General features: G+C 29.9%; 2 protein-coding genes across 2 annotated transcripts; one reads left to right on the forward strand and one right to left on the reverse strand.

Annotated features, from left to right (window-relative positions):
• Positions 1–1,750: 1,750 nt before the first annotated feature.
• On the forward strand, positions 1,751–5,522 carry LOC143916155 (beta-1,4-glucuronyltransferase 1-like). Its single transcript, XM_077437088.1, has 5 exons — positions 1,751–1,985; positions 3,038–4,291; positions 4,367–4,487; positions 4,577–4,702; positions 4,779–5,522. The coding sequence occupies exons 2-5, from the start codon at positions 3,108–3,110 to the stop codon at positions 4,977–4,979; spliced, it is 1,632 nt and encodes a 543-aa protein (XP_077293214.1). The 5' UTR covers positions 1,751–1,985; positions 3,038–3,107; the 3' UTR covers positions 4,980–5,522.
• Positions 5,523–7,380: 1,858 nt separating this feature from the next.
• On the reverse strand, positions 7,381–7,800 carry LOC143915867 (uncharacterized). The gene has a single exon (XM_077436688.1). It carries the CDS (start codon positions 7,798–7,800, stop codon positions 7,381–7,383), a length of 420 nt encoding a protein of 139 aa, XP_077292814.1.
• Between the last annotated feature and the right edge of the window lie 5,582 nt (positions 7,801–13,382).

Here is a 13,382-nt window from a genome sequence, read left to right on the forward strand (position 1 = left end):
GTATATGCATATGTGTAAAAGTCTTGCATTCAATCTATGACACTTTATAAATATAAGCCCATTAATTAAAACGAATCTCGATGAAATTTATCATACATATTTAAATAGGGTTTAATTTGTTTAATGTTTACATAGTTCCCATTGTAATTTATACAATGAGAACGAAATATCAATATATGAAGTTTTGTTTTATGGGGAGAAGTGATGATAAAATACAATTTCATAGAGTCAAGAAGTTGGAGTTTTCTTGATGAAATAAAAATGTTAAAATATTCACAATATGTTTGAGATTTTTTTTTTAAAGTTATATGAAAATAATTATATTCATTATTTTAATATTTAATAATAATATTGAAGTTTATTTCCAAATTCAGTCAATTTGACTCGTTGAATAAACAATATATGTACATACATACGTATGTAAGCATACATACGTATGTAAGCATACATACGTATGTATGCATATTTATGTACACAAATGTATGTATGTACACATACATGTGTGTATATATATTAGAGAAGAAGAAAACTGTTTTATCTACATATTGGTAATTTGGTACAATTCAAAAAGATGTCTCTATAACTGAAATTGTTTACTTTTTAAAGTTTTATTATAAAAAATATGCATGTACATACATATGTACATAGGTTTATGAAATTTTATATATTCGTACTTAATGATGAAATATTTTTTTTATATCAACTGAATTAAAATTTATATTAAAAAAAATGAAGTAAAATTTTGTAACGAACCTTCGAAGTTTATTAATGAGATTTTATTTTTAGGTCCAATTTAAAAATAGAAAACACATTTTTAAGTTTTAATGATAAGAGTGTAAAACTTGCGGAGTACTTTTTGATTTTCCTTCGTTAAAGTGGAAAAATCAAGTAAGCCGTTAGGCTCCGAATTGCAAAACTTTTATCATGAAAGTAATTATTTCCAAATCATAATGATTTTTCCAAATTGGATACAAACGCGAGATCGCAATCGCGAGAAATTTCGAGACCCATATTTCACTTGTTTATTCACTGGAACGGCTTCCTGTGTTATCAAAATAATAAAGTATGATTATGCATAATTATACGGAATGATATACATAAGTACAATAAATCCAAAGTATCGTTTAGATACGCTTGAATACAAACTTTAAAATATATGTATGTAGAATATTGTTAAAAAAGTGCGATATATCATTTTAAACATGTACACGTAATATTTTTATAATTATTCAGGAACACAATACATTTTCATTACATTAAATGCAAGCATATGTAAATATGCTTATGAAATTGTATACGCTTAGAAATTTAATCCACGGCGCATAATCCACCCTTATATCATTAAATAGGAGTTAAAATCTAATCCAGCTTAGTACTCGTCAATTAGTTTACAAATTGATGTTTGAGATAATAATTTACTATTTTACTTATGGATATGCGTTAAACCGATTATACTGTAGGCATTTTAATACTTTGGTTTATCTGAGGTTGGATTAAATTAAACAATTTAATTAAAAATGACGATTTTCGTAAAGCCTAATTTGCAGTTCATATCATTCTCTGTGTGTATTTGGAATAAAATGAAACTTTCATATTGAAATATAAACACGTAATAATACTGGATATATTTTATAATTTATTTCCACGAGAAAAATATCCTAAAATTGGTCGGGAAATTTCTGAAAATATAATCTTCGAATGTTGATATTGATTTTTTGCTGTTTCTCCAAGCGCGCAAGTAGATGGCATCGTCGTCAACAAATGGGTCGGACCGCGGAAAATAATTATTTTTGGCCAACCGGTAATACGGTTGTTTCCTTCTCGTTTTTCGTGTATTAGAAATTTGTGTGTACCGTTAAAATGCCATAAAATCGTTGTCTGGGCGTGTAAGCAACGTACGCGAAATGTGAAAATCGTTTCTGCAGTGAAAATGCCTCGTTTTCCACGTTGAAATGTCACTGGGCGATTGATCGCGCACTTTTGAGGTTAAGTTTCATGTTTACTACAGTATTATCTCACATTTATTGTCGCTTGTTGGTTCATTCGTGGGTATGTTAAAAATAAGACGAAATTTAATATCAAAATATGTATGTCATATGTACATATGTATGTATGTACGTTTTCTTCAATATTATTACAAAATTTCAATGTTTTGATATATTTTCGAATGAAAACAATTCATTTAATTAAAATAATGGGTACGAATGTATGTATGAATGTGTGTATATATGGCATTTTATATGAATATTAAATCATCTTTTGTTTTTGTGTATTTTGAAATATTTAGTAATGATGCTTTTATAATTTTTGAGCTCGTGTATTTGTACTTTGAGTAATATGAGGTAATCTATGGATATTGCGTTCCATCCAATTATAAATTTATTATGTTTAGATTAATTTAAATACACACACAACCATTAGATTATTTCTAATATTGAATTTAAATTCAAAATAGTATAAAATATGATTTAACATTGAAATATTTATAAAAAGGTCGCGATACTGTTTTAGATAATGTAGGTTATTATAAAAATATTAAAAATCGATCAAAAATATTTATATATGTATTATACTAGATGAACTTTATATATTTTGTTTAATAATTTGATTGAACTAATTAGTTAAATTAGACTTTTTCATTTTTTGTTGAGTTTGTTTTGCTTGTACATATATTTATTAAACAATTCGAACACTTAATGAAGTTATTTTTTAAAAGAAAAATAAACCATACTAGCGTGGGTGGCTTTTTATACATTTTACACCGTGTACGTTTTATATTGGTTTTGTGGGCGGATTAACATGTGACCTTTTCGACGACCATTTACGCAAAGCTTAATTCTTGTCACGATTCATTTACCCAAATAGATTCAATATTTAAATTGAATCAACTTTTACCAGCACCAGGTTAGGGAGATTCGTGATATATCGCACTTTACGGGGATTTGAACCCAGATTATGTTCAGAGACCGCTTAGGACTTCAATCCGTCACTAAACTTGACGCGAGGACAAATATTAAACATTTATTTATCTTTATAGGTCAATGCCCGCTAGTACCATGGGCTTAAATTCGAAGATACTATATAAATAATAATCAAAAGTCGTAAAAATGACTGTAAAAGACAGTGAGGCATGTTTCTTCATAAGATTCCTTGTAAAGTCATGCAAGATGAGGAGGCTTGTATTACTGTTTGGAATCTTGATGTGTTCTATATCCTTATTGCGAATAATGCACTACAGATATTACAGACGCAAATCGGACAATAGTGGCGAATATATGTTGAGCGATGTGTCAGTTTTAGGCACTGTAAAAAATCCCAAAGATTTGCCAGGATACTTTATGCGAGGGAGATATCCATCTGGTAACATATCATACTGTAACTTCAAGTATGGCCTGCCGAAAAAAATAGATTGGAGTCAAGTTAGAGTGACTGGGACTCCTCAGTTGGGAAAGAAGAGTCCTTACAGGGTCATATACGATGCGATCGAGAGAACAATGTTTGATTCATCCTATGCTCTTGATCATGTCACATATGCCACTCATGTTACACCCGAGTTTTTATACCACGTGGTGGAAATTGCTAGATTCTGGGATGGTCCTATAAGTGTTGCTGCGTTCGTTCCAGATTATGATTTAGATCTCACTATGAGGCTGTTTACACAATTATGCAGATGCTACGATGGCATGTCGAAGGTTTCAGTCCATTTAGTTTTTCCTTTGCAAGATCGGCCGAGATTTTTGAAGAAAGATGAGCAAAAAATAGCCGAAACAATGAAATATTTCTATAAAAAATCACACAAGCATACTAATAACATGCCAATTCAAAATACAACAACGAGTCTCGAAAAGGGGATTAATATTACAACGACTAAAACTGTGGACATCGTTGATGGGAAGCAGAATAATGATACAACGAAAAATGCTACCAAACTTTCATTAGAGGAAAAGATAAGTTTACAAATGAAGAAGAATAAAAAGGAATTGCGACTTTGGTTCCAAGATTGCACAATGCCCGATATGAGTAAAACTAAAACTTATAGGTCTAGATATGGTCTCATATACCCGGTGAATGTAGGAAGAAATGTTGCTAGAAATGCTTCTTCGACTCAGTACAATTTAGTGTCCGATGTAGAAATGGTTCCGAGTGAAGGTTTAGCTACAAGATTCACTTTGATGGTGAAAAGACAAAAAGTAAACGGTCACTATGGGATGATACCTAAATGGAGGCTGGCATTCGTCATACCAGTATTTGAGGTGGAAGCTGGAGAAGAAATTCCGCGCAACAAATCAAGGTAATAAACAAATGTACAAAATATAATAAATTCCGTTTATTGATGATATTGCTAATTATGCAATATGTGTTATAGTTTACAGCAATTATATGCAGACGGCAAAGCTGTGTACTTTCATAGATGGGTTTGTAGTCATTGTCAAAAGATACCCGATCTCCAGAATTGGATAAAAGAAGATCCTGGAAAAGTCATCAAGGTTGGTTTAATCTCATTGAATATTGTAAATCTTTATTATTAAAATTTAATTCAAATTTAAGTCATTTATTATTCAAATTTAATTTTCAGCCATTTGCTATAACAAAGAGGCAATATCCCTATCACAGATGGGAACCAATTTACATAGCAACAAAACACACACCTTGGTACAGTGAAACACTATCTTGGGAAGGACGACAGGATAAAATGACGCAGGTGAATTCGATGTTTGTATAATTTTAAATTTTACATGTTTCAAATTCATTAATGACTTATATTGTAATAATTATAGATGTTGGAGATGTGTTTGAAGTCTTACGATTTTGTTGTGGTCAATGGAGCATTTTTGTGCCATGCACCAGGAATCAAAGCCAAATCGAAGAAAAGGTCATGGAGGTACAGGCACGAGTTGGTCAACACGAAGCAGTACGATATGATCGTGAAAAATTTGGCAGAAAAGTATCCAGCAAATCCGAAATGCCGATTGGAATGATTAGAGGAGATTTCCGAAATAAACGGAAATGAAACATATTTATTCATTAACCGAAGCAGTTTCTCCGAAACGAACCAAACAATTCTCGACTCTATAAACGACTACGGAAACGATAATAAAACTATTCCTTTATTGAAAATGAATGTACTATAGTATAAACACATTTTTTCAAATGCAAATTCAACTATTTATAAATGTCCATTAGATATAAGGTTCAGTATAACTACTAGTTTAATAAGTATCAAATTCCGAATTTGAGAGGTAAAATGATATATACAAAAAGTAAAATTTTAAATTGTGGAAAAATCAGGGCTGTGGATTCGGAGTCGGAGCATTTCAAGTGGAATTAGATTCGGAGTCAGAGTCGGAGTCGTAAAAAATCAACTGATTATTATTTTTTTAAATTAATAGTTTTACGGTTTGCGTTAACTAGAGTCTCCAATTTAATTGAAGTAAATCCACTAATAAATTGAAATTTAATAATTTATTTATAAAAATCATGAATTTAAATTACATTATAAATAAAATCGTCGAATTGCACATACTTTGATGTATTCTGGCCAGATGTGTTTTCTCCCTCTGATACTTGTTTCTTATTCTCATTTTTTTTATTATTGGTAAATTGATTTTTTGTGTACGAAATTCATAAATAATATATATATATATATATATATATATATATATATATGCTCAATTTAACAACTTACAAACTCTCACCAAAATTTAAAATGAATTAAATTAGGACAAACAAGATTTTAGCAGCGATTTATTAAACTTGATATTTTATTTCATTTGATAGTTCAACATAGTTTTTACAGTTGAAATAAAAAAAAAACTAAATGCTGCTTAATATAGGCATAAAAAATGAGATACGTTATTTAAATACATACATAATGTTTTAAAAAAAGAATACATGTACATACATTTGAAAAAATGTGTCCAAAAACTATATATACATATGTACATATGTACATACATACATATACATATTATATATACATACAAATATTCATAGTATTATACCTACATGCTTCCAGGCGGAGTTGTTTATGACGAAAGGTTGTGAAATAGTAATAATTAAATACAACATATTAAAAAAAAATACATACAAGCATGACAAAGTTGTGTAATTTATATTATTTATAGCAAAATTATTATTTATTATTTAATTTTTCCTATGCAAAAGACTGTACTGTTCCAATTAATTTTTATTGTAATGGCTGTGTGCATAAGCGTTATATTATAATATAAAATAAATACAAATGTATATTTAAAGTCTAACCAAAAATTAGTATATGAAAAAATGTTGAAGATTTATGTATGTATGTTTAGTAGAAAGCTCCAATTTGTTACGTTTATTATTGAAACAAAATGCAAATGTACAATACGTTGATTAATGATGAGAAAAGCACATTGAATGTGCTATGTAATCATAATATTCTATAGCTACAATTAAATATGATAAAAAGTGATTTGTTTTTATTTCAAGTTAACAGAGCCACTCGTTTTATAATGAAAATTTAAAAATAAATCTCATCCACTCAATTATGTTCAGCCTTCAGGCAAAAGATAAATCACAATTTCACTCGTTTTCTTCAATTCATTGAAAATAATTAAATATTACACAAAAGTACATAATGTGGGTTTAAAAAATATGAAACAAGGCGTTTTAGAAATTAATTTCAATTTTTAAAATTGCCAAATTTAAATTTAACAAATACGAATTTCCTAATTTTCAAAACAAAACAAACCAAAATAATTAAAATAATATTGTTGCGTAGATGAGTTTCTTTGAAACTATATCGTATCGCATTTGAGGAAAGCAATCTTCGAATTTGTTTATCCAATAAAAGTTTTAATTGGCACCGAAGACAACACGGCAAGATCAACGGGAAAAAAACCACGTCACAATAGATTTGCAATTAAAACTTTTCTTGAGTGCATGAGAAAGATTTTGAATTATAATTTCTTGGGTTTTAATTTATAATTTATACAAAGGGCAAAACTTTCGAAACAGAATCTCGCTTCGTAATAATCTTGTGACTACGCCCTCGTATATTAGTAGTGCTGCCATCTGATAATTTAAATATACAAATCTAATGAATAAATTCACATACATGTTTCACATAATATACAAGTCTGCTCTCATTAAAATTATCGTATTTCGGACGAAAAAGTCTGACGAATGAGCCTAATAATAGAATTGGATTTTAATAAATCAAAACAATTGAAGCGCATAAATAAGTGAGTGAAATAAATGAAAATGAAAATAAAATAATCGTTAGCATTTATTATCTTTGTATTTTGACCTTATATATTGTATATTGAGAAAATACAAGCAAAAATAATTTATTTTAAACATTCTAGAATTTTTCCAAGGGGATGGGATATATAGACGGGTTTACATTTTTTTAGTGACTTCTTTGAATTTTTTAACGTGTAGCATGCTACATTCTGCTATCTTTTTGGCCGCCTTGCAACTATCGTCATCGGCAGTGATTGTCTTGGCACAAGCTTTGGAAACGTCTCCGATGAGTTCAGCGACCATGTCTCCTGGTCCGAGAATCTTGTGGGCCATCATCTGAGTTGCATCTTCTAAGTATTTGCCATTCTGGATCAGGTCCATCTTCTCCATCATGCACGCGATGAAACAATCTCCCGTTTTGGTATCAGGTAATTTTTTCCTGGACATGAAGATGAGTACGTCTTCGTCTGTTGCGCCGACTTTCATCTTGCACTCGGTAGCATTCGAAAGGAACTCCTTTTGATGTTTTATTAACATTTCAGCCATTTCACCGGACATGGCTTCGCTTTGCTGCATGCTCAAAAGTAGCACGAGATTCAGTGAAAGCAACACTTTCGTACTGAACATTTTATATCAAAGTAAGTAAGAGATATATGTATGTGTATACTAAATGCAGTATTCGAAAACACTGAAGTAACATCAGAAACTCGCAGTTTATATATGGTAGAATGAATTGAATTATAATTGCATCTATTGGAGCATCATTAGCCTAGTAGTGCCTAAGCATATTTAAAAACCAATTGTAACTTGTTATTCAAAAAATAAATCGTACAGCTTTGATGGATTTTACATATAATTGTGCTTGTTGTATGACTGAAGGTTAAAATTAAAATAATAATTATCCTATGGACCATTAAACAGTATAGGATAGAATACTGATGCGTGTTTTAAGTGAAAACTTTTATATATAGGAATTTCAACGCCGAAGAAAGTAGGAAATCCTTTATGATATTTTTATACATTAAGTTTTTCTCATAAAAATGGTTTCCGCAATGACACAAAGAAGAAAGGATTCACAACGGGTATTGTTAATGGAAGGAAGAATGTTGGCTTAGGATATTTTTATCTGTTTAATGTTCCATCTCAAATCTTCTAGTTTATAACTCGATAAAAATATATACGTGCATATACCATCGATTTTTAATTTTCAAATTAATAAAACGAATTAAATGTCTTTGAATACATTGAAACGCTTTTCTTATACTCGTTTTGGAAATGAATACATCGATTTTTTTTTACTCTTTGATCAATTATGGATTCATTACAATCGAGTATACATACATACTTACATACATGTATATGTACATATATTTTAATTATGATTAGAAACGTCCAGTCTAATGAAAAAATTTAAGTGATGTAAAAGTTTAATGATTTCAATATACATAGTATGTATTTTTGATAATCATAGTTATAGAATTTATGTTCAATATAAACTTTAAATTAATTTTAATTAAACCCACATGTGCGTGGTATTTTCACGCGAATTACTAAGGGATAAGTTTTTCTCATTTGTCTCCCGTTAACTCTGTTGGAGTTATTAAACAGTTTTATTATGTTATTAAATTGTGTTTCCTGTACACAGCTATAAAACGAAAACATATGTATGTATGTATGTACATGTACATACATATTTACGTTCTACGCTTGATAAATCAAGTCAAATTGAGTCATAAAGCATACTGCCGCAGGTTTTCAGAGTCAAAGGCGACAATGAACTTTAGGAAATGGTCCTTCGTACGTCTGCTATTTAATTTTTGAGGTGTGAAATTTACCACGAACATTCCATCCCTCAAGGCTTTTATCAAATTTGCAAAGTCGACTCGTACCGCAGACGTAAATGGGGACGAGGGAAAATCCCGGGAAATTCGACAAAAGGATTCCGTTAAATTGTCACCCACTGACAATTTTCCATTGATAACTAGTGTGCCGTAAAAATGTGATATGATGTTTCATCGATATATATTCCTCGTCATATATTTTCATTATAGTATATTCATCGTTAACATGTATTCATATTATAAATATTGATGATATTCGGTGAAAATCTATTTCGACAGCATATATATTACAATATCTCGCATACAAAATGGAATATTAGAATGGGCGATGGTCACCATTCATCATTCATCCGTGGGATTAATCTTCTATGTCAATATTTTATAAACTGGTGGTCGCAAAGCAATTTTAGCGGGTTCGTGTGAATATTTTCAGGTGTTAAAATTAAAAAATGTTTCGTTCGAACTTAAACAGTCGATCGTCCTATAACTCGGTAGAATTTAATTTAATTTACTCATTTGGAATTTAATACCCAACCCGATTCTCAATTTTTTAATGTTTCTATGCGAATAAATAAGTAAAAGCGATATGTATGTATCTTAGAAGATTCAAAATATCGAGTTGCGGTGTTCTTCGATGGCAGTTTATGCATTTTGAATTACTGTTTGTATTGTTTATTAATGTTTGTATTGTCCACCAGCTGGTATTTCTTTTACATCTAGTCCGTAAAATAGGAAGGCAGTAATATTTAGAAAATTTAAAAATTAATATTATATTAATTCTTATTCAAAAAAATCTATGACATTCTATTCATTGCCGCAATTTTAATGAAAAATTAATGCATGCATTTGATCGGTTATGAAATAGCAACAAAAATCACTGTCAGCGAAGTTGTAATGCGATGCGTTACATTGATTATTCATATGTATGTATGTATGTAGATATTTATAGAATAGATCGTCGCTTATTTGATAAAATCCTAAATTACACGTAATTTGTAAATTTTTAACCTTACAGAAATTTGACCAAATATGGAGATACATTTTATTTTACAATCTCGCATTTTTATGAACCCCAAATGCTTTTGGTCTATACTAAGACTAAGTACAAAAATAATGCTTTACCTAATACTGTACAATTTAGTGATATTTGTGCCTCGTCTGGTTTAGATATGTGTGAATTGTTTTTTAAATATTTCTCATCTGTACACAGCAGTGATGAATGTTACCTTTCATATGTGGACGCTCACATTGACTATTGCTCGTATTGCCTCGATAAGATATAATATTATATATGTTGATAGAAAAGAGATTACTAATATACTATTTAATTTAGATGTAAATAAAGGAGTTAGACCTGACGGCATACCTCCATACTCTATCAAAGCTTGTTATTTGGAACTTGTGGATCCTTTATTTATAATATTTAACAATTCTTTATATGCTGGTGTATTCCTCTCCAAATGGAAACTAGCCCACATTATGCCTATTTTTAAGTCTGACGACAAATCATGTGATAACTATAGACCAATAAGTATCTTATCCCGTTTTGCTAAAATTTTTGAATACTCCTTTGATAAAGTTAATCACGTTTTGCTAATTCACAAATTATCTAAATTTGGAATTCATGGCAATTTACTTAGATGGTTAACTTCGTATATTAATTTGAGAAGTCAATTAGTTACTATAAAGGATTTTTCATCTGCTCCTAGACTAATCCCTTCAGGAGTCCCTCATGGGTTTCGGATTTGTTACTTTTATACAAGATTGCTAATGGTATCCTTGACACACTTGTTTTAAACGAAATTAATTTTAAAGTTAATGCCCGATTCACCAGATGTAGAAATCTATTCTATGTATATACCAATTTTTCATATTAACACTTTTTACCAATTTAATAGTATAATTGCACGTACATACATATGTATGTATATGCCGTATTTACATTTATAAATTTTAGCAAAACGGGATAAGATACTTATTGGTCTATAGTTATCACATGATTTGTCGTCAGACTTAAAAATAGGCATAATGTGGGATAGTATTAATGATTGTTTTTTTTTTGACCTTTTTGCTGACTTTTTCGGTACTTTTAGGGCAAATCTGTGGTTGATTTGCTACTTCGCCTTCATTGTTTAATTATTTTAATATGTTTTTGCAATTTTTCTTTTTTGTTTGCTTTATATTACCATGTGGTGCTGACTGTACATGGAATATTATATGTATATTTTTTTATCTCACTGTACTTTTTCTTTTTTATATTTTATTCCGTATGTGTGCCAATTTAAATAAAAATTCTCCTAGGAAATTGGTTAGGGAAGTCTTTCAAAAATGTTTAAGAATGATATTATTGATCTCAAGAAATAATATGAGTTAGTATAGAATAGTTACATACATAGTATAGAAGTTAAATGAGAGGATTAATCACATATGCAAAAATAACGTAATATGGTAATTGTTGAAAAAAATAAAATTGCCAAAAATATATTTGTTTTTTCAAAGGATTTATTTTACGCAACTGCTTTCATTCACAAATGTATATATTTTTACATGTTTTATGATCGCAAGGGTGGAAAAGTGGGAAAGAGGAGAGGCTGAGTGTCCTCGCACTGTGGGTGGTTTACGGTTAGTGCGCACATCATCCCTCTATACATGTCTTCTTATCTCGCCAAATTGAACAGAAACCTTGATCGATCGTAATAGGGTTCCAAATACCAATACGAAGCCTGTATATAATACTTTCATATCATTTTTCAGTGTGAAATATTTTGCATTAGAACTACTTTGTCTCAACTATGTCTTTTGTCATCGCTTTATCATTTCAAAAATTTAACAGGATTGTCTTATTTTAAAGACACATTTAATTTCGAAAAATTTTAAATCCAATTCAGGAGTATTTTCAAAATATTCGTACTTTGCGAAGTTTTTGAAGAGACATTTTTAAGAGTTGGAATTCAACGACTTTATCTTTGTACTTTATCAAATTTATAAATATAAACCGTTTCGTTATACATTTCATTGAAATGTAGGGCAAGTCCTGCTTTGTAACTCGTTCTTATTCATTCATAATGGAAATGTCAAATAGCAAATCTTTGAAAGCAATTTGTTTTTCAATTACGAAGTTATTAGTTTCATATGCGATGTCACCATTTTCATTAAAATGTATAAAGCCATATGTACATTGCGATATTATAATAGAATAAGATATAGCTTATTCACGACAGTTACGATGTCGTAAATGTGAGTTATGGAAGACGTAAGATTAAGGGAGTAATAAGAGAATGAATATTTAAAGCTTTTTTGACTAAAAAAATTACGTCGGGCAACCCTAATGCACTTCATCTCATTGAAATGATGTACGTGGGCAAATAGTATGATGTAGGTGTGTAAATAACGAGAAAATGACTCGATAGAGCTAATAAACGCTTCTGGGTATTGCGAGTGGTTTTCGTTTAATACGAGCAGGCGCGCCCATATTTGTTATTATGCAAATATAATAATATAATTTTCCGAACATGAAAATTTGTTGGTGGGCATAGGACGCATTGAAAATGAAAATAAACAGGTCTCACCGAACAAGCATTAACATAATAATGTTTCGAATGATTTGCATAAATGGATTTGTTCGCTAAAGCTTTCAGTATTGAACCTACAGATGCTTTTATTCGAATATTTCGATTAAATTTGAGAATGGAAAAAATGGAGATTTAAATGTTAAAAACTGTCGATCGCATACACGCTTGCTTCACTACAGTTGATTTGGCTTTTTAAATTGGAAATGTTTATTTATTGGTTTCATTGTCACGAGTTATTGACAGCTTTTATGTATCAAAACATGCATTCAAATAAAATAATAAATGAAATCTAATAAAAAAAGAAATATTATTTTCACTACAGAATTTCACCACAGTTATAACATTTTATTTAGTATGTGAAAGGTAATATAATACAGTAAATTATTGGTTTATACATTATAAAAAATTATATGATAAATATAGAAAACATATATTCATTTACTTTAAAACATTAATTTGAAAACTATAATTATTATTTGATGGACAAGTTAAGTAGTGTTCTATTAGAAAAATCTAGATAGAACGTTGGATATAATCCATATGAAAGCCTTTTGCATCCAGCACCAAATGGAGCACTCGACATCTCCAGACTCGTCTTCAAATTCAGAATTTTCCGGAGCAGCTGTTGTGCCGTCTTCGCAGGACACCCTCGTCACCAGGATGAGCCAAAATGAAAAGCCCGTCAACAAGATTGATGCCAATGGAAAATAAGACGCCATGCTGAAGTTTTATATGCAACAAGTCG

This window comes from Arctopsyche grandis, chromosome 8 (genome assembly GCF_051622035.1).
Source record: "Arctopsyche grandis isolate Sample6627 chromosome 8, ASM5162203v2, whole genome shotgun sequence".
NCBI lineage: Eukaryota > Metazoa > Arthropoda > Insecta > Trichoptera > Hydropsychidae > Arctopsyche > Arctopsyche grandis.